The 26,011-nt window shown below is 47.6% G+C and overlaps 1 protein-coding gene across 1 annotated transcript in view; it reads right to left on the bottom strand.

Annotated features, from left to right (window-relative positions):
- Positions 1-26,011, bottom strand: part of myo15b (myosin XVB) — a 709,406-nt gene that overhangs the window by 568,546 nt on the left and 114,849 nt on the right. The window contains exon 12 of the mRNA XM_038776546.1: positions 6,110-6,168. Coding sequence (XP_038632474.1) covers positions 6,110-6,168 — 59 coding nt within the window. The remainder of the gene's footprint in view (positions 1-6,109; positions 6,169-26,011) is intronic.

The following is a 26,011-nucleotide window of genomic DNA, read 5'->3' as shown; positions in this document are numbered from 1 at the left end:
CAGTTTCCACCAGGCCCCCGAACCCCTTGACATGGATTAAAGTACATTTGTTTTTTTGTTTGTGTGTGCTCGTTTGTTGAATTAAGAAATGTAAACTCTGCGTTTGACTGCCAAACCAGAGAAATTTGAATGCTGCAATTTTTGTACAGTTAAGAAGTTAGTATATTTTTTAATTGTTTAAGTGAGGATAGTTTATTGAGAATAGTTAGAGGTTCCAGTTTTTATTTTGTAATGCATGTCCTTAATGACATAGCGCCCCGATAGGATTTTGATGATGTGTGTGTGTAAAATTGTTTAGTTAAAGAAATGTTGCATAGTTAGGGTCAGAGTAGAGCCTCGTCATGGGTGCCCGTTTGGTCAGAAAATGAAGACATCGTGGTAGTGTGATTCTCACGCTTCGCATTGAGGATCACAAGGAGGGAGTGTAGCCACCTGGGGTGGCCACGTCCCGATTCCAAAATGGACACTCGCAAAGAGTGCAGGGAAAAACGGACAGCACTAGAAAAACAAGCAGGTGCAAGGTTTCCTGTGGACTGGAACTTGCAGAACCCAGACAGAACTGAAATTACAAGCCATTAGCATAGTAATGAGCTATCTCCGGGGACAAAAAGAAACATTGAAACAATCGGTACCAGGACAGACTTCCCGGCGCCAGTGGAAGCTAAAACAAAGGCAGGCCAACGGTTACCTGGAGTCCACCCAACGATCAGGGAACGACCCCGTTATTGGAGGGAATCGATATAAACGATTGGGACATGGTCCAATTAATTGGGACCAAGTCCAGGGTCCGCCCAGAAGGGCGCGAAACCCCATGGGGTATAAAACAGAGCCCCCAAGGTCAGTTTGCGCTCTGGAGAACTCTTACTTTCTGCATCTTTACCTTGGCATTTGGCTCTCAGCGACGAGAGGCCCGCCAAGCACGAGCCAAGTAAGTCTAAGGTCAACGCACACTACGAGATAGGCGCTCCTAGCTACTATTCTATACCAGTTCGAAGCCAGCAGTATCAGAACCGGACAACGGCTATTGTTCCTCTGACTGAGTGGGCCACTCGAAGCTAAGTATAGGCTTTTAGTAGTAGTTGTAGTTTAGCGAGTAGAGTTTATGCATGAGTAATAATTGACTGTGTGTGTAAATAAATGTGCATTGATTTCAAACTTACTAACTGGTGTATCGAGTCATTGATCAGTATTCGATTTGAACCTTGTGGTGGTATCAGAAAGATACCTGGCGACTCCTGAGCAAAGGTAATTAAAACAGAGCAAATTAAGGGAAAGCATAACAAGCAACACCAGTCCTCTGCTAACAAGGGAGAGCAGCACTTAAACCGATCCTGCACAGCCAGCCCCACTCAGCTCGCAGTCATGCCACTGAGGAGGCGAGCTCTTGTTTCGGGGATGCCGACCTGCACAGATTGTTGGACACTGGAGCCCAGACGGGAAGCCAGAGGGAAGCCTTTAAAAGCAAGCAGAGGACAACCAAAAAAGCAATACAGAGAGAGATCAAATATGAGTGCAAGCTAGCTAGTAGTATAAAAGAAGATAGGAAGAGTTTCTTTCCATATATAAAAGGTAAGAGAGCGGCAAAAATAGACATTGGACCACTGGAAAATGTGGCTGGAGAAGTAATAATAGGAAACAAAGAAATGGTAGACGAACTGAATATTTACTTCACGGTGGAAGACACCAGTGGGATGCCAGAGCTCCAGGAGAATCATGGGGCAGAAGGGAGTCTGCCCTCTAAGGAGGCCATCACTAAGGAAAAGATTCTGGGGAAACTGAAAGGTCTGAAGGTGGACAGCGCGGTAGCACAAGTGGCTAGCACTGTGGCTTCACAGCGTCAGGGTCCCAGGTTTGAATCCCCGCTGGGTCACTGTCTGTGCAGAGTCTGCACGTTCTCCCCGTGTCTGCATGGGTTTCCAGGTGCTCCGGTTTCCTCCCACAGTCCAAATATGTGCAGGTTAGGTGGATTGGCCATGATAAATTGCCCTTAGTGACCAAAATTGTTCGGAGGTGTTATTGGGTTACGGGGATAGGGTGGAAGTGAGGGTTTAAGTGGATTGGTGCAGACTCGATGGGCCGAATAGCCTCTTTCTGCTCTGTATGTTCTATGTATAAGTCACCTGGACCGAATGGACTACACCCCAGGGTCCTAAAAGAGATAGCTGAAGAGATTGTGGAGGCATTGGTGGTGATTTTTCAGGAATCACTGGACGCAGGGAGGGTCCCAGAGGACTGGAAAGTGGCTAATGTAACACCACTGTTTAAGAAAGGAGGGAGGCAGAAGATGGGAAATTATAGGCCAGTTAGGCTCGTTAGCCTGACTTCGGTCATTGGTAAGATTTTAGAGTCCGTTATTAAAGATGAGATCGCGGAGTACTTGGATGTGCATGATAAAATAGGACTGAGTCAGCACAGTTTGTCAAGGGGAGGTCATGTCTGACAAATCTGTTAGTGTTCTTTGAGGTGGTAACAAGGAAGTTAGACAAAGTAGAACAGTGGACGTGATTTATTTAGATTTCCAGAAGGCCTTTGACAAGGTGCCGCATCGGAGGTTGTTAAATAAGTTAAGAGCCCATGGTGTTAAGGGTAAGATCCTGGCATGGATAGAGGATTGGCTGACTGGCAGAAGGCAGAGAGTGGGGATAAAGGGGTCTTTTTCAGGATGGCAGCCGGTGACTAGTGATGTGCCTCAGGGGTATGTGCTGGGACCACAAGTTTTCACAATATACATTAATGATTTGGAATGAAGGAACTGAAGACACTTTTGCTAAGTTTGCAGATAATACAAAGATCTGCAGAGATACATGTAGTATTGAGGAAGCAAGGGGGTGCAGAAGGATTTGAACAGGCTAGGAGAGTGGGCAATGAAGTGGCAAGTGAAATTCAATGTGGAAAAGTGTGAGGTTATGCACTTTGAAAGGAGGAATTAGGAATAGAGTATTTTCTAAATGGGGAAATGCTTAGGAAATCAGAAGCACAAAGGGACTTCGAAGTCCTTGTTCACGATTCTCGTAAGGTTAACGTGCAGGTTCAGTCGGCAGCTAAGAAGGCAAATGCAATATTAGCATTCATGTCGAGAGGGCTGGAATACAAGAGTAGGGATGTACGTCTGAGGCTGTATAAGGCTAGTCTCAGACCCCATTTGGAGTATTGTGAGTAGTGAGTAGGAGGATGTGCTGGCGTTGGAAAGGGTCCAGAGGAGGTTCACAAGAATGATCCCTGGAATGAAGAGCTTGGCGTATGAGGAACGGTTGAGGACTCTGGGTCTGTACTCACTGGAGTTTAGAAGGATGAAGGGCAACATTATTGAAACTTACAGAATACTGTGAGGCCTGGATAGAGTGGATGTGGAGAGGATGTTTCCACTTAGAACATAGAACATAGAACATTACAGCGTAGTACAGGCCTTTCGGCCCTCGATGTGGCGCCGACCCGTGAAACCATCTGAAGCCTATCTGACCTACACTATTCCATTTGCATCCATATGTCTATCCAGTGACCACTTAAATGCCCTTAAATTTGGCGAGTCTACTACTGTTGCAGGCAGGGCGTTCCACACCCCTACTACTCTCTGAGTAAAGAAACTGCCTCTGGCATCTGTCCTATAGGCAGCAGGGTAGCAAGGGGCAGCAGGGTAGCATGGTGGTTAGCATAAATGCTTCACAGCTCCAGGGTCCCAGGTTCGATTCCCGGCTGGGTCACTGTCTGTGTGGAGTCTGCACGTCCTCCCCCTGTGTGCGTGGGTTTCCTCCCACAGTCCAAAGATGTGCGGGTTAGGTGGATTGGCCATGCTAAATTGCCCGTAGTGTCCTAATAAAAGTAAGGTTAAGGGGGGGGGGGTTGTTGGGTTACGGGTATAGGGTGGATACGTGGGTTTGAGTAGGGTGATCATGGCTCGGCACAACATTGAGGGCCGAAGGGCCTGTTCTGTGCTGTACTGTTCTATGTTCTATGTTCTATATCTACCACCCCTCAATTTAAAGCTATGTCCCCTCGTGTTGGTCATCACCATCCAATGAAAAAGACTCTTACTGTCCACCCTATCTAACCCTCTGACTATCTTATATGTCTCTATTAAGTCACCTCTCAGCCTTCTCCTCTCTAACGAAAACAACCTCAAGTCCCTGAGCCTTTCCTCGTAAGACCTTCCCTCCATACCAGGCAACATCCTAGTAAATCTCCTCTGAACCCTTTCCAAAGCTTCCACATCCTTCCTATAATGTGGTGACCAGAGCTGCACGCAGTACTCCAGGAGCGGCCGCACCAGAGTTATGTACAGCTGCAGCATGACCTCGTGGCTCCGAAACTCAATCCCCCTACTGATAAAGGCATATGCCTTCTTAACAGTCCTATTAACCTGGGTGGCAACTTTCAGGGATTTATGTACCTGGATGCCGAGATCTCTCTGTTCATTTACACTACCAAGAATCTTGCCATTAGCCCAGTACTCTGCATTCCTGTTACTCCTTCCAAAGTGAACCACCTCACACTTTTCCGCATTAAACTCCATCTGCCACCTCTCAGCCCAGCTCTGCAGCTTATCTATGTCCCTCTGTATCCTATAACATCCTTCAGCACTATCCACAACTCCACCGACCTTCGTGTCATCTGCAAATTTACTAACCCATCCTTCTACACCCTCTTCCAGGTCATTTATAAAAATGACAAACAGCAGTGGCCCCAAAACAGATCCTTGCGGTACACCACTAGTAACTGAACTCCAGGATGAACATTTGCCATCAACCACCACCCTCTGTCTTCTTTCAGCTAGCCAATTACTGATCCAAACCGCTAAATCACCTTCAATCCCATACTTCCTTATTTTCTGCAATAGCCTACCGTGGGGAACCTTATCAAATGCCTTACTGAAATCCATATACACCACATCAACCGCTTTACCCTCATCCACCTGTTTGGTCACCTTCCCAAAAAACTCAATAAGGTTTGTGAGGCATGACCTACCCTTCACAAAACCGTGTTGACTATCGCTAATCAACTTGTTCTTTTCAAGATGATTATAAACCCTATCTCTTATAACCTTTTCCAACATTTTACCCACAACCGAAGTAAGGCTCACAGGTCTATAATTACCAGGGTTGTCTCTACTCCCCTTCTTGGAGATGGTTGATATAAGAGGTATAATAAGAGATAAGAGATATAAGAGATATTAGGGGGCAGCAGGGTAGCATGCCACACAATGTAGCTCTGTTTTCTATTCAGCAACTGGACAAATGGACTGCCCCATTTGAAGCAGGAAATTGGAGCTGGGAATCTTTGGCAACGGTCCCTGACAACTGGGGGAGGGGAGAGGCAAGCAATTGAGGAGATCCAATTCGACAACAGAGCTGAGGATCGGGGTTAAGGGCAGAATGTTGAAACAATGCTTACCATGTGAAACTGTCAGCTCTCATTGCCAAGTACCCAACCCCTTGGGAAGCTCAGGAAGAAACAATCCATTTTAAATTGCACCAAAGAAGACCGATTTAAATGTGTTGATATGTGTCCCACCTCTCTCCTTGGGGACACTCAGCTGCCCCAAAATCTCCATCATTGTAAAGGTGGTCATGGGCATGTGTTCAGAGTGTTGGTTTAGAGGCCACAGAGGAGTCCAAACCAAGAGAAACGTATTTTATTTCAAAGTAAGCTATACGCACAATCCACTCCAGGTCCCAGCTGGGGCTACACATGCTCGGCTCCCAACTGGGCCGGCTTTTATGACAGAGTCCATTTTCTCCGCTGATGTGCCCCCGTCCCTCAACGAGGAACCTTGTATTCTACGAATCTCACAGGTAGGCTAATTGGTCCATCCCCTAAGTCTCCTGCAGGTTATAACAGTTGGGAATATGGTCCCCAAATTTTACCTTTTATCTCGCCCACCTGCCCTTCTTCTACCTTTGGTGTGGGGATTAATATCGAGTGCAAATGAAGAGACAGAAGAAGAGAGAGAGGAAGAGAAAGGAAGTGAGTGCAATACAGAGAGAAGGGCCTAGAAGAAAGAAACTGAAAGTGAGAATGAGATAGGACAGAAAGAAGAAACTGACAGGTAACTGAGACACACCCATAGTTTCAAAGCAAACTGTGAGTAATCGTACACCAAACGCTAGGGTACCTGGCATCTATTGAGCTTTCCACGGAGAGGGGGGAGAAAATCCGATCATAACTGGTCTCCTGAAAAGATAAAAATGAAAACTAGACTTATTATTTCTATCTATTAGCATATCTGAAACAACATTGTGTACATACATGAAGCAAAGGCATTATCAACATACCTGTCCATATATTTTTTTATTTTTTTTTGGAAATGTTTTTTATTGAGTTTTCATATTTTATATCCAACAAATTACAAATTATTAGAAAAAAAACACGCAAAAATTAACATGTATTTTTACAGGCAAGCATCTTCATAATAACAACTGTGGCCACCCCCTTTAACCGGCATACATATTTTACATTCCCCAATATGGCCGAGGCACATGTTTATAGGCATTTATTTTCAATTTGGTTTTGGGCCTCAGTTTGCCATCAGACTGTAGCTTGCGGCTTTGTCCTTCCTTTTTTTTGGAATAATTTTTATTCAAGTTTTCAACAACAAATTTTATCACAACAGAGAAAAACAGTAACCCCTCCCCTTCAATACAAAAACAATAAATTAACAAGAAAAAGAAATAAGCATAAAACCATGAGAACAAACCCCCATAATGAACCCATAGCCACCCCCCCACCCCAACCCCGGCTACCTTCCCCCGATTCCCGTCCATTTTCCCCTGATTCTTGGCCACCCGACTATTCTTCCTCTTGTTCATTTGCCACAAACAGCTCCCGGAACAATTGCATGAATGGCTCCCACGTTCTGTGGAAGCCGTCGTCTGACCCTCGGATGGGGAATTTGATTTTCTCCATTTGGAGAGATTCCGAGAGGTTGGACAGCCAGTCTGCAGCTCTGGGTGGTGCTGCTGACTGCCAGCCAAACAGGATTCTACGGCGGGCGATCAGGGAGGTAAAGGCAAGGGCGTCCGCCCTCCTCCCCAGGAATAGATCTGGCTGGTCTGAAACTCCGAAGACTGCCACTATCGGGCATGGCTCCACCCTCACCCCCACCACTTTGGACATAGCCTCGAAGAAGGCTGTCCAGTACTCCACAAGTCTGGGGCAAGAGCAGAACATGTGGGCGTGGTTGGCCGGGCCTCTTTGGCACCGTTCACATCTGTCCTCCACCTCCGGGAAGAACCTACTCATTGGGGTTCTTGTTAAGTGGGCTCTATGTACCACTTTTAGTTGCGTCAGGCTGAGCCTTGCACACGTGGAGGTGGAGTTGACCCTATGCAGTGCTTCGCTCCAGAGTCCCCACCCTATCTCAATCCCCAGGTCATCCTCCCATTTCTTTCTTGTTGCGTGCAGTACGGTGTCGGCCCTTTCTACCAGTCGGTCATACATGTCGCTACAGTTCCCTTTATCTAGGATACTTGCGTCCAGTAGGTCTTCCAGTAGTGTCTGTCGTGGCGGTTGTGGGTACGCCCTTGTCTCCTTTTGTAAGAAGTTTTTGAGCTGCAGATACCGTAGCTCGTTCCCCCTGGCTAGCCGAAATTTCTCTGTCAGTTCGTCCAGTGTTGCGATCCTGCCGTCCGTGTATAGGTCCCTGACTGTCAGCGTCCCTCCGTCCTGCCTCCACCTTTTGAAGGTGGCGTCAGTCAGTGCTGGTGTGAACCTATGGTTGTTGCAGATGGGAGCCTTGTCCGACATTTTGGTCAGGCCAAATTGCTGCCGCAGTTGGTTCCAAGATGGAGGGTGGCTGTCACCACTGGGCTGCTGGAGTGTTTTTTGGGTGGGGATGGGAGTGCTGCCGTGGCGAGGGACCGGAGGGAGGTCCCCATGCAGGAGGCCTCCTCCGCACGCACCCACTCGGCCTCTGGCTCCTGGATCCATCCCCTTACTCGCTCGGCTGTTGCCGCCCAGTGGTAGAATTGTAGGTTTGGGAGGGCTAGCCCCCCCCTTATTTTGTTTTTTGTAGGACCTTCTTTGGGATCCTAGCATTTTTACGCCCCCATACGAACGCCATGATTAGTTTGTCCAGCGCTTTGAAAAAGGCCTTGGTGATGTAGATCGGAATAGATCTAAACAGGAAGAGGAACCTGGGCAGTACGTTCGTTTTGATCGTCTGGACTCTCCCCGCGAGGGGGAGTGGGAGTGTGCTCCATCTTTGCAGGTCCTTTTTTACTCCCTCCGTCAGACTGGTGAGGTTCCATTTGTGGATCCCTTTCCAGTCATGGGCTATTTGGATCTCCAGGTAGTGGAATTTGTGTCGGGCTTGTTTGAACGGCAGCCCCTTTACTGCTGCCCCCCCCCCCCCACCTTGCGGGTGTACTGGGAAGATCTCGCTTTTGCTCATGTTGAGTTCATAGCCCGAGAAGGCTCCAAACTCTTTCAGGAGAGCAATGATTCCGTCCATGCTGCTCTGTGGGTCCGAGATGTAGAGGAGCAGGTCATCTGCATAGAGTGAGACTCTGTGCTCTCTGCCTCCCCTTCGGATCCCCCTCCAATTTTTTGCTGCCCTGAGCGCGATTGCTAGCGGTTCGATTGCTAGTGCGAACAGCAGCGGGGACAGTGGGCATCCTTGTCTGGCGCCCCTGTACCTGTCCATATATTAACCAACGTTTATATTCACACACACAGAATGAGTACAATCACACACATAAGTGTACACACTTTTAACGCAGACTCAGATTCATGAAACTGGCACACATGCACAAACATAAACACACAAACACACACATATACAAACATACAAACACGCACACACAGCCTTGGGCCAGTTCGGTTCTCCTCTTTCCAAATCTGTAAGGGTACATAGTGGTTAGCACTATAGCTTCACAGTCCCAGGTTCGATTCCCGGCTTGGGTCACTGTCTGTGTGGAGTCTGCAGGTTCTCCCCGTGTCTGCGTGGGTTTCCTTCGGATGCTCCTGTTTCCTCCCACAAGCCCCGAGAGAAGTGCTGTTAAATAATTTGGACATTCTGAATTCTCTCTCTGTGTACCTGAACAGGAGCCGAGATGTGGTGACCAGGGGCTTTTCACAGTAACTTCTTTGCAATGTTACTGTAAGCCTACTTGTGACACTAAAGATTATTAGAACATAGAACATAGAACAGTACAGCACAGAACAGGCCCCTCGATGTTGTGCCGAGCATTGTCCAAAACCAAGATCAAGCTCTCCCACTCCCTGTCATTCTGGTGTGCTCCATGTGCCTATCTAATAACCGTTTGAAAGTTCCTAAAGTGTCCGACTCCACTATCACAGCAGGCAGTCCATCCCACACCCGAACCGCTCTCTGAGTAAAGAACATACCTCGGACATCCCTCCTATATCTCCCACCCTGAATCTTATACCTATGCCCCCTTGTAACAGCTACATCCACCCGAGGAAATAGTCTCTCAACGTCCACTCAATCTATCCCCCTCATCATCTTATAAACCTCTATTAAGTCACCTCTCATCCTCCTCCGCTCCAAAGAGAAAAGCCCTAGCTCCCTCAACCTTTCCTCATAAGACCTATCCTGCAAACCAGGCAGCATCCTGGTAAATCTCCTTTGCACCCTTTCCAATGCTTCCACATCCTTCCTATAGTGAGGTGATCAGAACTGGACACAATACTCCAAATGTGGTCTCACCAGTGCCATGTACAGTTGCAGCATAACCCCATGGCTCTTAAACTCAAGCCCCCTGTTAATAAACGGTAACACACTTTTGGCCTTCTTCATGGCTCTATCCACTTGGGTGGCAACCTTCAGAGATCTGTGGACATGAACCCCAAGATCTCTCTGTTCCTCCACATTCCTCAGAACCCTGCCGTTGACCCTGTAATCCGCATTCAAATTTTTCCTACCAAAATGAATCACCTCGCACTTATCAGGGTTAAACTCCCTCTGCCATTTTTCGGCCCAGCTCTGCATCCTATCAATGTCGCTTTGCAGCCTACAGCAGCCCTCCACCTCATCCACTACTCCACCAATCTTGGTGTCATCAGCAAATTTACCACCCTTCAGCCCCCTCCTCCAAGTCACTGATAAAAATCACAAATAGCAGAGGACCCAGCACTGATCCCTGTGGTACATCGCTGGTAACTGGTCTCCAGTCTGAAAATTTTCCATCTACCACCACCCTCTGTCTTCTATGTGATAGCCAGTTACTTATCCAATTGGCCAAATTTCCCTCTATCCCACACCTCCTTACTTTCTTCATGAGCCGACCATGGGGAACCTTGTCAAACACCTTACTAAAATCCATGTATACAACATCAACTGCTCTACCTTCATCTACACATTTAGTTACCTCCTCAAAGAATTCAATCAAATTTGTGAGGCAAGGCTAAACCTTCACGGATCCGTGTTGACTATCCCGGATTAAGCTGCATCTTTCCAAATGGTTATAAATCCTATCCTTCAGGACCTTTTCCATTAACTTACCAACCACCGAAGTAAGACTAACTGGCCTATAATTACCAGGGTCATTCCAATTCCCTTTCTTGAACAGAGGAACAACATTCGCCACTCTCCAGTCCTCTGGCACTATCTCCGTGGACAGTGAAGACCCAAAGATCAAAGCCAAAGGCTCTGCAATCTCATCCCTTGCCTCCCAAAGAATCCTTGGATATATCCCATCTGGCCCAGGGGACTTGTCGACCCTCAGGTTTTTCAAAATTGCTAATACATCCTTCCTCAGAAGATCTACCTCCTCCAGCCTACCCGCCTGTATCACACTCTCATCCTCAAAAACATGGCCCCTCTCCTTGGTGAACACTGAAGAAAAGTATTCATTCAACTCCTCTCCTATTTCTTCTGACTCCATGCTCAAGTTCCCACTACTGTCCTTGACCGACCCTATCCTCACCCTGGTCATTCTTTTATTTCTCACATAAAAGTAAAAAGCCTTGGGGTTTTCCTTGATCCAACCCAGCTGCCCCCTCCCAGCTCTCCTAAGCCCTTGTTTTTAGCTCATTCCTTGCTACCTTGTAACCCTCAAGCGACCCAACTGAACCTTGTTTTCTCATCCTTACATACTCTTCCTTTTCCCTCTTGACAAGACATTCAACATCTTTTGTGAACCATGGTTCCCTCACACGGCCATTTCCTCCCTGCCTGACAGGGACATACCTATCAAGGACACGCAGTATTTGTTCCTTGAAAGAGCTCCACTTTTCATTTGTGCCTTTCCCTGAAAGTTTCTGTTCCCATCTTATGCTCCCTAATTCTTGCCTAATCACATCATAATTACCCCTCCCCCAATTATAAACCTTGCCCTGCCGTATGGCCCTATCACTCTCCATTGCAATAGTGAAAGACACCGAATTGTGGTCACTATCTCCAAAGTGCTCTCCCACAAACAAATCTAACACTTGGCACAGTTCATTACCCAGTACCAAATTCAATGTGGCCCCCCCTCTTGTCGGCCTATCCACATATTGTATCAGGAAACCCTCCTGCACAGACTGTCCAAAAACTGCCCCATCCGAACTGTTCGACCTATAGAGGTTCCAATCAATATTTGGAAAGTCAAAGTCACCCATGACAACTACCCTGAGACCTCCACACGTATCCATAATCTGTTTTGCAATTTCTTCCTCCACATCTTTATTACTATTTGGGGCCTCTAGAAAACTCCTAACAACGTGACCGCTCCTTTCCTATTTCTAACTTCGGCCTTCGATCCCCTTCGAACTGCCTTTCTGCAGCCATAAGCTATCCTTGATTAACAATGCTACTCCTCCACCTCTTTTACCACCTCTTTTACCACCTTCTTACCACCTCTTACCACCTCTTACTGAAACATCTGTACCCCAGAACTTCCAACAGCCATTCCTGTCCCTGTTCTAACAATGTCTCCGTAATGGCCACAACATCGTAGTCCCAAGTACCAATTCACGCTCCAAGATTTTTCCGGATGCTCCTTGCATTGAAGCAGACACACTTCAACCCACCTATCTGTCTGCCGGTACACTCCTGCGGCCTTGATACCCTCCTCAGTACCTCACTACTCTCAACACTAGCTTCTGGACTACAGCTCGTTTTCCCATTCCCCTGACAAATTAGTGCAAACCCCCCCCGGAAGAGCCGTAGCAGATTTCCCTTCCAGGATATTGGTGCCCCTCTGGTTCAGCTGCAAACCATCCTGTCTGTACAGGTCCACCTTCCCAGAATGTGCTCCAATTATCCACGTAACTGAAACCCTCCCTCCTACACCATCCCTGCAGCCACGTGTTTATCTGCACTCTCTCCCTGTTCCTGAACTCGCTAGCACGTGGCACCGACAAAAAACGAGAAATGACAACATGGTTTGTCCTGGCTCTCAGCTTCCACCCTAGCTCCCTAAATTCATGTTTTAAATCCCCGTCCCTTCTCTTACCTATGTCGTTGGAACCCATGTGTACCATGACTTGTGACTGTTCCCCCTCCCCCTTAAGGATTCTGAAAACACGGTCCGAGACGTCACGGAACCTGCCACCCGGGAGGCAACATACCATCCGTGAGTCTCTTTTGCTGCCACAGAACCGTCTATCTTTCCCTCTAACTATCGAGTCCCCAATAACTATTGCTCTCCTGCTCTCCCTCCTTCCCTTCTGAGCCACAGTGCTGGAGATCCGTTCACCGTGGCTTACCCCTGGTAGGTCGTCCCCCTCAACAGTATCCAAAATGGTATACTTGTTACTAAGGGGAATGACCACAGAGGATCCTTGCACTGACTGCTTCCTCCCAGCCCCTCTCACCGTCACCCATCTATCTTGAATCTTCGGAGTAACTACATCCCTGAAGCTACTATCTATGACTACCTCGGCCTCCCGAATGATCCGAAGTTCATCCAGCCCCAGCTCCAGTTCCCGAACATGGTTTCTGAGGAGCTGGAGATGGGTGCACTTCCCACAGGTGAAATCAGCAGGGACCCTGACGGCGTCCCTCACCTCAAACATTCTGCAGGAGGAACATTGCACTGCCTTCCCTGCCAACCCCTCTGGATAAAACAAGAAAAAAAAAGAAAGTGCTTACCTGTTATTCACTCCACCCCTTAGGTTAAAATAGGTGGAAGGGTGGGGGCACTACAAGTGCAGTGTCTGGGTTTAGGAACTGCCCAACTTAAATACAGGTAAAAATAAAACACTTAACCAACAATCACTGCTCCCCGCACGATAACAGCAATCAGCTGTTATGGGCCTGCGCAAACAATTTAAATCTTTACTACTTACCCAGCAGTCACTCTGTCCTCACTCCGACCAGCTGGAAACTCCCAACAGTAAGTTTTTTTTAAATTTACTCCCCTTCCCAGCAAGCACTCACTCAGCAACCACTGCGCCCCGCACTATAACACCTCAGGGAAAAGAAAACTGCTTACCAGTCACCAGCCAACCACTTACCTGCAGACTGAGACGTCACGGTTCAACTTCTTTCTACTTCTACCTGCCCTCGAGTCTCCCTCTTTATCTTTACTTGGCTGGGATCCTTACAGTGATTGATTTTTTTTGGCTAGAGGAGGAGGTAGGGAGGGAAACACTGAAGAAGTGTTAGGGGTTTAACTGTCACTTGACAACAGCTCATCCACAAACCACCTTCAAGATACAGTGACCGCAATGTACTGATGCAAATCTTCCCCGCAACAGCCAATCAGCAGCTCCGCTCTACTGCCCTCTGCTGCTTATAATAATTAGCCCTCCCACTCGGTAATTGTCCAGCGCCTGCTTGTCCCTTGTAATTGCCCCTACCTCCGATTACGCTCCTGTAATTGCCCCTTTAAGTCATAAAACCATTAAAAATAGGCATGATGTGGAGATGCCGGCGTTGGACTGGGGTGGGCACAGTAAGAAGTCTGACAGCACCAGGTTAAAGTCTGACTGATTTGTTTTGCATCACTAGCTTTCGAACCATAGCTCCTTCATCATGTGAATCACTCTCGGGAACAAATAGGAACAGGAGGAGGCTGTTCGGCTCTTGGAGCCTGCACCGCCATTCAATAGGATCAAGGCTGATCCAACATTCCTCACTCCACTTTCCTGCCATTTCCCCATAACCCTTGATTCTCTTGCTGATCAAGAATCTATCTGAGCCCCAAATATACACAATGGGTTCAATCTAACCAATTTGTTCAGTGTGTGGTAAGGAGCAGAAAATAAGACCATAAGACTTAGGAGCAGAATTAGGCCACTCGACCCATCGCGTCAGCTCGCCATTCAATCATGGCTAATATTTCTCTCATCCCCATTTTCCAGCCTACTCCCCATAACCCTTGATTCCCTGATTAATCAAGAACCTATCTATCTCTGTCTTAAAGATACACAGTGATTTGGCCTCCACAGCCTTCTGCGGCAAAGAGATCCACAGATTCACCACCCTCTGGCTGAAGACATTTCTTCTCATCTTTGTTTTAAAGGATCGTCCCTTTAGTCTGAGATTATGTCTTCTGGTTCTAGTTTTTCTTCCAAGTGGAAACATCTTCTCCATGTCCACTCGATCCAGGCCCTGCAGCATCCTGTAAGTTTCAATAAGATCCCTCCTCATCCTTCTAAACTCCAACGAGTGCAAACCCAGAGTCCACAACCATTCCTCATACGACAAGTTCTTCATTCCAGGGATCATTTTTATGAACCTCCTCTGGACCCTTTCCAAGACCAGCACATCCTTCCTTAGATACTTCCTTAGATCCTTCCCAAGCTGCTCACAATACTCCAAATGGGGTCTGACCATTATACAGCCTCAGAAGTACATCCCTGCTCTTGTATTCTAGCCCTCTCGACATGAATGCTAATATTGCATTTGCATTCCTAACTGCCGACTAAACCTGCACGTTAACCTTAAGAGAATCGTGAACAAAGACACCCAAGTCCCGTTGTGCTTGTGATTTCCTAACCATTTTCCTAACTATTCAGAAAATAGTCTGTGCCTCCATTTCTCCTTCCAAAGTACATAACCTCACACTTTTCCACATTGTATTCCATCTGCCACTTCTTTGTCCACTCTCATAGCTTGCCCAAATCCTTCTGCAGTCCCCCTGCTTCCTCAATACTACATTCCCTCCAAAGATCTTTTGATTTGATTTGATTTGATTTATTGTCACATGTACCAAAGTACAGTGAAAAGTATTTTTCTGCAGCCAAGGAACTTACACAGTACGTACATAGTAGACAAAAAAGAATAATCAACAGAATACATAGAACATAGAACATAGAACGATACAGCGCAGTACAGGCCCTTCGGCCCTCGATGTTGCACCGACATGGAAAAAATCTAAAGGCCATCTAACCTACACTATGCCCTTATCATCCATATGCTTATCCAATAAACTTTTAAATGCCCTCAATGTTGGCGAGTTCACTACTGTTGCAGGTAGGGCATTCCACGGCCTCACCACTCTTTGCGTAAAAAACCCACCTCTGACCTCTGTCCTATATCTATTACCCCTCAATTTAAGGCTATGTCCCCTCGTGCTAGCCACCTCCATCCGCGGGAGAAGTCTCTCGCTGTCCACCCTATCTAACCCTCTGATCATTTTGTATGCCTCTATTAAGTCACCTCTTAACCTTCTTCTCTCTAACGAAAACAACCTCAAGTCCATCAGCCTTTCCTCATAAGATTTTCCCTCCATACCAGGCAACATCCTGGTAAATCTCCTCTGCACCCGTTCCAAAGCTTCCACGTCCTTCCTATAATGAGGCGACCAGAACTGTACGCAATACTCCAAATGCGGCCGTACTAGAGTTTTGTACAACTGCAACATGACCTCATGGCTCCGGAACTCAATCCCTCTACCAATAAAGGCCAACACACCATAGGCCTTCTTCACAACCCTATCAACCTGGGTGGCAACTTTCAGGGATCTATGTACATGGACACCGAGATCCCTCTGCTCATCCACACTACCAAGAATTTTACCATTAGCCAAATATTCCGCATTTCTGTTATTCTTTCCAAAGTGAATCACCTCACACTTCTCCACATTAAACTCCATTTGCCACCTCTCAGCCCAGCTCTGCAGCTTATCTATGTCCCTCTGTAACCTGCAACATCCTTCCGCACTGTCTACAACTCCACCGACTTTAGTGTCATCAGCAAATTTACTCACCCATCCTTCCGCACCCTCCTCTAGGTCATTTATAAAAATGACAAACAGCAACGGCCCCAGAACAGATCCTTGTGGTACGCCACTCGTAACTGAACTCCATTCTGAACATTTCCCATCAACTACCACTCTCTGTCTTCTTTCAACTAGCCAATTTCTGATCCACATCTCTAAATCACCCTCAATCCCCAGCCTCCGTATTTTCTGCAATAGCCGACCGTGGGGAACCTTATCAAACGCTTTACTGAAATCCATATACACCACATCAACTGCTCTACCCTCGTCAACCTGTTCAGTCACCTTCTCAAAGAACTCGATAAGGTTTGTGAGGCATGACCTACCCTTCACAAAACCATGCTGACAATACATTGACAAACAGTGATTGGTTACAGTGGGAAACAAGGAGCCAAACAAAGCAAGAGCAGCATAGGGCATCGTGATTAGTACAGATCTTTGTATCATCTGCAAACTTAGCAACAGTGCTGTCAGTTCCGTCTTCCAGATTATTAATGTACATTGTGAAACGTTGTGGCCCCAGCACAGACATCTGAGGCACACCACTAGGCACCGGCTGCTATCCTGAAAAAGACCCCTTTATCCCCACTCTCTGCCTTCTGCCAGTCAGCCAATCCTCTATCGATGCCAGGATCTTAGCCTCAACACCATGGGCTCTTAACTTATTTTAGTCTCCACTGGTTTTCCGTTGTCTAACTTCCTTGTTACCTCCTCAAAGAACTCTAACAGATTTGTCAGACATGACCTCCCTTTGACAAAGCTGTGCTCACTCAGTCCTATTTTACCAAGCACCTCCAAGTACTCCGCAATCTCATCTTTAATGATGGACTCTAAAATCTTACCAATGACCGAAATCAGGCTAACCGGTCCTACCAACCTCCCGATGACCCTGTGCCTGGCACCGCCACCCCAGCACAAAACCATGATGTGCCCATCATCACACCCCATCCATGCCCAGCAGTGGTGCACCCACCTATCTCCTGCCATAGCATCGCCCACCCACGATGCTTGAAGCATTCAGCTCACGATATCCCCTCCATGTCTCTGCAGGAGACCTCAGGATCCTCAGCCCCTGCAAGGAACAGGCCTGAAGGTCGCAGGAGTGGCCGAGGACAATTCGGTCTTCGCATTGAGATCGGCCTGCGCCTCAGCGATGTGTATCCTCCGGCCCCCACCCAGATTGACCTGTCACACATGTGATGTGCATGCCAGCATGATGAACCTACCCTCCCACTGACCACATGTCCATTCTCCCACACGATTTCCATCTGATGCTGCTGGCCCATCTGGAGCGGCTCCCTGCCCTGCCACACACCTCAGAGGAGAGCTGAAAGTGCCACCATCAACACATCACAGCTGTCATCTTAACCCTCCACCAGCGCAAAAACACACACCTCAGTGGGCAAAGTATTGGACATGCCTCTGCAGCACATTCTGGTGACCACCACACAGTTGCTGATGCACATCAGGTGGAAGCAGGAACATCCAGGTGAGAGAGAAGTCGGAAATCTGCTGGATCCCAGGACCCAGCTGGGTATCAGTCAGATGCTGAGCCTCTGGAAGAGGCTATCCCAGATCTGATGATGTGGATAGGCTGCGGCCGTGAGATTCAGAGGGGGATGTCAGTGACACTCCAGCGGGTCCATAGCGCCGGCAATGCGTGACACCAAAGCCAATACTGCGAGCGTGGCGATCGCAATGGAGAACTTGGAGCATGACATCAGCACCATGAATGGTGGTGTTCAAGGCAGTGCTCAGTCAGTGACAGCCATGGCTGAGCGCCTTGGCAGCATGTCCGAGTCGCTGGGCGACATGTCCCTAACGCAGGTGGAAATTGGCAAGGCGCTGCAGAGCATGTCCTGGTCACTGAGGACCGTGTCCAAGATGCAGGTTGACATTGGTGAGGCACTACAGAGCATGGCCCGCTCACAGAGCGGGATCACTGTGGGTATCGACACCATGGTGCAGACATTGGGAAGCCAGCAGGGCTGGCAGAGCCAGATAACACCATGGCATCCTGAGCTCAATTCAGCTGCCTCCTGTAGCCACCTGGGTTGGCCACTTCCCTAGTTTAAAATGGAGATTCGCAAAGAACGCAGGGAAAAATGGACAGGCTCAGAGAAGCAAGCAGTTTGAAAAGTTTTCCTGTATATTCGACTCGCAGAAAGCAGACAGCATTGAAACCAGCAATCTGAATATTAATGAGCGATTCCCGGGCACAATGGTAACAATCGAGAACGGTCAAAACAAGTCAGACTCCTCGGCGCCAGCAGGAGTCCAAGACAAAAGAGACTAACGAGCACCCAAGGAACGCTCAGCGATCAGGGAATAGCCCCAGTATTGAGGGAATTCAAACCGATTGATTGGTACGTGATCCAATCGATTGGAGGCAGGAACGGGATCCGCCCAAAAGGGCGCGAAGCCCCTGGGGCCTATAAAAGACAGGTCCCAAGTTCAATTCACTCTCTTAGCCAGCCCCCCCAGCAGAATATCTTAGCAGCTTGGAAGAACTCTTGACCGTGAGAAGGAGAGGCCTAGCTAACAGCTACACCGACAAGTAAGTGTCCAGTCAACGCACGCTACGAGATAGGCGCTCCTGACCCTTATATAATAATATGTATATAATAATATGGGAGGCTTTGATTTGAACCTTACTAATTGGTGTACCGAGTTATTGATCAGCACTTGAACTTGAACCTCGTGGTGGTATCATAAAGATACCTGGCGACTCTAGAGCAAGGTAATAAAACAGCCAATTGAGTGCAAAGCACACTCACCAGAACGAGCAACACTCCCAATCCAAGGTCACTCCCAGGGCGCTACTGTACCTATCAGGAGGAGGGAACGCTGGAGGCCGACCCGGAGCCTCCCTTGGGTTGACAACGGTGGTCACAAACTCTCCCAAGTCCGCCCCTCCTGACAACAGCGCGTCTTGGGGTCAACGTGCGAACAAATGTGTCACTGCCAAGTCGGACAGGGCCCTCCGGCCTCAGGCCCTCCAGAGGATGCCCACCGAGGGCATCAAAGGCCATGGGACGCGGTAAGCAATGGGCTGCCCCCATCACAGATGAGCATTCTGGGGACACACCTAGACGTAGCAGCAGAGCACAGAGGGCTGAGCAGATAAAGGATCACCGAGAGGGCACTGGGAGGGAGGGGTGACAGCACCTTCGAGAGCTGGGGACAGTTTGGATTGGATTTTGTTTATTGTCACGTGTACCAAGGTACAGTGAAAAGTATTTTTCTGCAATCAACTCAACACATCATTAAGTACATGAAAAGAAAAGGAAATAAAAGAAAATACAGAATAGAGAACACAAGGTACACAATGTACATAACACCGGCATCGGGTGAAACACACAGGGGTGTACTGTGAATGAGGTCAGTCCATAAGAGGGACGTTTAGGAGTCTGGTAACAGCGGGGAAGAAGCTGTTTCTGATTTTGTTCGTGCACGGTCTCAGACTTCTGTATCTCGTGCCCGATGGAAGATGTTGGAAGAGTGAGTAAGCCGGGTGGGAGGGATTTTTGAATATGCTACCCGCTTTCCCCAGGCAGCGGGAGGTGCAGATGGAGTCAATGGATGGGAGGTAAGTTTGTGTGATTGAGTGGGCAGTGTTCACGACTCTCTGAAGTTTCTTGCGGTCTTGGGCCAAGCAGTTGCCATACCAGGCTGTGATGCAGCCAGATAGGATGCTTTCTATGGTGTATCTGTAAGAGGTGGTAACAGTTAATGTGGACATGCTGAATTTCTTTAGTTTCCTGAGGAAGTATAGGCGCTGTTGTGCTTTCTTGGGGTCGCGATTGTACAACGTAAAAAAAAATTACACCCTAAACATGTGAAGCCTATGTCATGTTATTATGCACTATGGGCCCGCCTGCACCCGCTTCCCCAGTAGCCCTTTGCCCTCCCCCGGCTACCAGGCCTTGCCGCCCCCCAACCTGGCCGAGGCACACCAAGTGCAGGTGATGGGTGTGAGCGTGCTGTCAGCAGACAAACAGAATCAGGCATAGATTGAGAAGCACCAGAGCTCAGTTTACAGCGAGTAATCATCACCCTCCTGCATTACATATTGACCCACTGACAGTGACAACACAGGTCCATAACTCTGGAGTGATGTAGTACAAATCCTGGGAGAGTGGAACAGGGTGATTGAGGTGCGGGGGGAGGGGCAGGCAATGGGTGGGTGGGTGGGGGAATGGTCAAGGGGGAGGGAGAGGGTAGTGTGAGGTGTGGGGGGGGGGGGTACAGCTGAGGGGGAGGGGAGAGATGATGAACAAAGCCACGTCCTATGAGAAGTGGGCGAGCATGAGGGCCTCCCTGCTTCTCCAGGCATGCCGGACCATCGCTGCTGCCACCTGTCCTCCACCCACTGGCTGGTCCCACCTGTCCTCCCCGGGCTTGTCCTCCAGGCGCTCCTAGTCCCACTCTCCCCGTCCTTCTTCTTGGAGGTGGCCGCATGTTCCTTCTCCTTCACCTCCAGCATGTCGCCCCACTGCTGTGCCTGTGGAGGGCACAGCAGACCACCACAATGGAATAGTGTAGGTCCACCGCTCATGGCAACATGGGCCTCATTATATCGGTTCTCCGCATCGGTCATCGGCCTCCGTACTAGCATCATTAGCCAGGTCCTAAGCAGGTATCCCTTATCCCCCAACAGCCAGCCAGTCATCTGGGGTGTCCTTTGAAGATGCCAGGGATCTCCGAGTGTCTCAGAATGTAGTTGTCGTGCACACTCCCAAGAACACGTGCACACATGCGCATGATCTTCAGGTGGTGATCGCTCACAAGTTGAACGTTTACAGACTGGAAACCCTTCTTGTTAATGAAGGGTGCTCCGGACTGCATGCCATCTATTACCCCATGGGCTTGAGGAATCGCGGTGATGGTGGAGAATCCTGCTGCATGGGCATCTTGATGGGCTTGGTCCAGGTCAAAGTTTATAGAGTGGGCTGCCTGGGCAGAGGGGGAATCCGTGACTTCATCCTCTTTCCCCTTCCCACAGCTCTCAGTCGCCGGACATGGCAGAAGAGCGAGTGAACACCCCTTTCCGGATTCAAGACTGCCAACAAAAAGGGCTGTGGCTAACACATGGCCTCCAGACATCCACCAACAAACAACCGACAATATAAAACCTCTCCATCCCTAAACCTGCAGTCAGAGAGCGGGTGGGAGAGTGAGAGCACCCCTCTTCCTCCCAAACACTGGCAGTAGGTCATCTTACTTACTCTTTTTCCTTGCTCCAGTCCTCAGAAAAGGGGCTGCAGCAAACAAGCCCCAAGCATTAATCAAAAAACAGCAAGAATACAATTGCAAGGATATAACTTTCTAACATTAAACAACAACATACAATAATACAACTTGCAACATCCTTCAAACATCTTCATGACCTTCAAGATGTCCTCCTATTGCAATCCTGGCATCTGGTCACCTGCTCCTCCCAGTCATTGATCCAGGCCACAGAAGCAGAAGAGGCAGGAACAATTTCCAGACATAAATCATTGAACAATCAGCATTCAAATAAAAGCACCAGCAAATGGCAAAGCAGTCCATCAAATCTCCAGCAAGCTGCACTGTTCATTCAGACCTTCATCCTTCGTCCCAAAACACTGGCAGCAACTCTTCTTCCCTCTCCTTGCCTCAGGCCGCAGAGAAAGGCAGTAACAGCAATGCATGGCTTCCAGACATGAAACATTGAATAGGCAGCAGTACAGATACAAGCTGCAAAGCAGCCTGCAAGTCACTCAGGTAAAACAGTTGCCACCCTCTCCATCCTTTCTCACTCCAAGCCACAGAAGTAAAGAGGTGGCAGCAAGAAGACACAATGACCAAGTGGCAGCAACAATCGTCAGGCATCCTCCTCTCTATCCTCCCCCTCCTCCAAGCAAGCAAGGCAGAAAGGGAGACAGGCAAGCAGCAGAGGACAGGACAGGCAACCCTTCTCCCTCTGCCTCTTTCAGTCAGCAGGGAACTACCTTTCTTCCTCCCTCTGTCCTCCAGGCAGTCAGGCAGCAGCCAAGGAACAGTAGGAAGCCTTTAGGCAGTCTTGCAGCTAAGAAATCAGGAGCTCACTGGAGATTTAAACTAATGTGGCAGGGGGATGGGAACCAATGCTGGAAGTTGGAAGGTAGTAAAACATGGACAGAAACAAAAGGAAGTAAGGGGAAAAGTGCAAGGCAGAGAAGACATAGTCAGAAATCCATAAGGGCGACAGTACAAGGTACAGTGACTGAGGGGAGCACAGTGAATAGGCCCAGTAATAACAAAAGGAATAAAACTGGAGATGTTAAGATTCAAAACAGAGGTAAAAAAACCAACATAAGTGTACTTTACCTGAATGCTCGTAGTATTCGGAATAAAGTAAATGAGTTGGTGGCACAAATCATCGTAAATGACTATGATTTAGTGGCCATTACTGAAACATGGTTAAAGGATGGTCACGACTGGGAGTTAAATATCCGAGGGTATCAAACTATTCGGAAGGACAGAGTGGATGGTAAGGGAGGTGGTGTTGCTCTGTTATTTAAGGATGACATCCGGGCAATAGTAAGGGATGACATCGGTGCCATGGAGGATAAGGTTGAATCCATTTGGGTGGAAATCAGGAATAGTAAGGCGAAAAAGTCACTGATAGGAGTAGTCTATCGGCCACCAAATAGTAACGAGATGGTGGGGCAGGCAATAAACAAAGAAATAACTGATGCATGTAGAAATGGTACAGCAGTTATCATGGGGGATTTTAATCTACATGTCGATTGGTTTAACCAGGTCGGTCAAGGCAACCGTGAGGAGGAGTTTATAGAATGTATCCGCGATAGTTTCCTAGAACAGTATGTAATGGAACCTACGAGGGAACAAGCGGTGCTAGATCTTGTCCTGTGTAATGAGACAGGATTGATTCATGATCTCATAGTTAGGGATCCTCTCGGAAGGAGCGATCACAATATGGTGGAATTTAAAATACAGATGGAGGGTGAGAAAGTAAAATCAAATACTAGTGTTTTGTGTTTAAACAAAGGAGATTACAAGGGGATGAGAGAAGAACTAGCTAAGGTAGACTGGGAGCTAAGACTTTATGGTGGAACAGTTGAGGAACAGTGGAGAACCTTCCAAGCGATTTTTCACAGTGCTCAGCAAAGGTTTATACCAACAAAAAGGAAGGACGGAAGAAAGAGGGAAAATCGACCGTGGATATCTAAGGAAATAAGGGAGAGTATCAAATTGAAGGAAAAAGCATATAAAGTGGCAAAGAGTGCTGGGAGATTAGAGGACTGGGAAATCTTTAGGGGGCAACAGAAAGCTACTAAAAAGCTATAAAGAAGAGTAAGATAGAGTATGAGAGTAAACTTGCTCAGAATATAAAAACAGACAGTAAAAGTTTTTACAAATATAAGACAAAAAAGAGTGGCTAAGGTAAATATTGGTCCTTTAGAGGATGAGAAGGGAGTTTTAATAATGGGAAATGAGGAAATGGCTGAGGAACTGAACAGGTTTTTTGGGTCGGTCTTCACAGTGGAAGACACAAATAACATGCCAGCGACTGATAGAAATGAGGCTATGACAGGTGAGGACCTTGAGAGGATTGTTATCACTAAGGAGGGAGTGATGGGCAAGCTAATGGGGCTAAAGGTAGACAAGTCTCCTGGCCCTGATGGAATGCATCCCAGAGTGCTAAAAGAGATGGCTAGGGAAATTGCAGATGCACTAGTGATAATTTACCGAAATTCACTAGACTCTGGGGTGGTCCCGGTGGATTGGAAATTAGCAAACGTGACGCCACTGTTTAAAAAGGAGGTAGGCAGAAAGCAGGAAATTATAGGCCAGTGAGTTTAACTTCGGTAATAGGGAAGATGCTGGAATCTATCATCAAGGAAGAAATTGCGAGGCATCTGGATAGAAATTGTCCCATTGGGCAGACGCAGCATGGGTTCGTTAAAGGCAGGTCATGCCTAACTAATTTAGTGGAATTTTTTGAGGACATTACCAGTGCAGTAGATAACGGGGAGCCGATGGATGTGGTATATCTGGATTTCCAGAAAGCCTTTGACAAGGTGCCACACAAAAGGTTGCTGCATAAGATAAAGATGCATGGCATTAAGGGTAAAGTAGTAGCATGGATAGAGGATTGGTTAATTAATAGAAAGCAAAGAGTTGGGATAAATGGGTGTTTCTCTGGTTGGCAATCAGTAGCTAGTGGTGTCCCTCAGGGATCCGTGTTGGGCCCACAATTGTTCACAATTTACATTGATGATTTGGAGTTGGGGACCAAGGGCAATGTGTCCAAGTTTGCAGATGACACTAAGATGAGTGGTAAAGCGAAAAGTGCAGAGGATACTGGAAGTCTGCAGAGGGATTTGGATAGGTTAAGTGAATGGGCTCGGGTCTGGCAGATGGAATACAATGTTGACAAATGTGAGGTTATCCATTTTGGTAGGAATAACAGCAAACGGGATTATTATTTAAACGATAAAATATTAAAGCATGCCGCTGTTCAGAGAGACTTGGGTGTGCTAGTGCATGAGTCACAGAAGGTTGGTTTACAAGTGCAACAGGTGATTAAGAAGGCAAATGGAATTTTGTCCTTCATTGCTAGAGGGATGGAGTTTAAGACTAGGGAGGTTATGTTGCAATTGTATAAGGTGTTAGTGCGGCCACACCTGGAGTATTGTGTTCAGTTTTGGTCTCCTTACTTGAGAAAGGACGTACTGGCGCTGGAGGGTGTGCAGAGGAGATTCACTAGGTTAATCCCAGAGCTGAAGGGGTTGGATTATGAGGAGAGGTTGAGTAGACTGGGACTGTACTCGTTGGAATTTAGAAGGATGAGGGGGGATCTTATAGAAACATTTAAAATTATGAAGGGAATAGATAGGATAGATGCGGGCAGGTTGTTTCCACTGGCGGGTGACAGCAGAACTAGGGGGCATAGCCTCAAAATAAGGGGAAGTAGATTTAGGACTGAGTTTAGGAGGAACTTCTTCACCCAAAGGGTTGTGAATCTATGGAATTCCTTGCCCAGTGAAGCAGTTGAGGCTCCTTCATTACATGTTTTTAAGGTAAGATAGATAGTTTTTTGAAGAATAAAGGGATTAAGGGTTATGGTGTTCGGGCCGGAAAGTGGAGCTGAGTCCACAAAAGATCAGCCATGATCTAATTGAATGGCGGAGCAGGCTCGAGGGGCCAGATGGCCTACTCCTGCTCCTAGTTCTTATGTTCTTATGTTCTTATGTTCTCACGGATCACATAACATAGAACATAGAACACTACAGCGCAGTACGGGCCCTTCGGCCCTCGATGTTGCGCCGACCTGTGAAACCATCTGAAGCCTATCTGACCTACACTATTCCATTTTCATCCATATGTCTATCCAGTGACCACTTAAATGCCCTTAAAGTTGGCGAGTCTACTACTGTTGCAGGCAGGGCGTTCCACACCCCTACTACTCTCTGAGTAAAGAAACTGCCTCTGACATCTGTCCTATATCTATCACCCCTCAATTTAAAGCTATGTCCCCTCGTGTTGGTCATCACCATCCGAGGAAAAAGACTCTCACTGTCCACCCTATCTAACCCTCTGACTATCTTATATGTCTCTATTAAGTCACCTCTCTGCCTTCTCCTCTCTAACGAAAACAACCTCAATTCCCTGAGCCTTTCCTCGTAAGACCTTCCCTCCATACCAGGCAACATCCTAGTAAATCTCCTCTGAACCCTTTCCAAAGCTTCCACATCCTTCCTATAATGTGGTGACCAGAACTACACGCAGTACTCCAGGTGCGGCCGCACCAGAGTTATGTACAGCTGCAGCATGACCTTGTGGTTCCAAAACTCAATTAGCCTGCTTATAAAGGCGAGCACACCATATGCCTTCTTAACAGCCCTATTAACCTGGGTGGCAACTTTCAG

This window comes from Scyliorhinus canicula, chromosome 18 (assembly GCF_902713615.1).
Source record: "Scyliorhinus canicula chromosome 18, sScyCan1.1, whole genome shotgun sequence".
NCBI lineage: Eukaryota > Metazoa > Chordata > Chondrichthyes > Carcharhiniformes > Scyliorhinidae > Scyliorhinus > Scyliorhinus canicula.
Note: the sequence above shows the minus strand (reverse complement) of the source record. Positions and strands in the feature narration are given on the sequence as shown.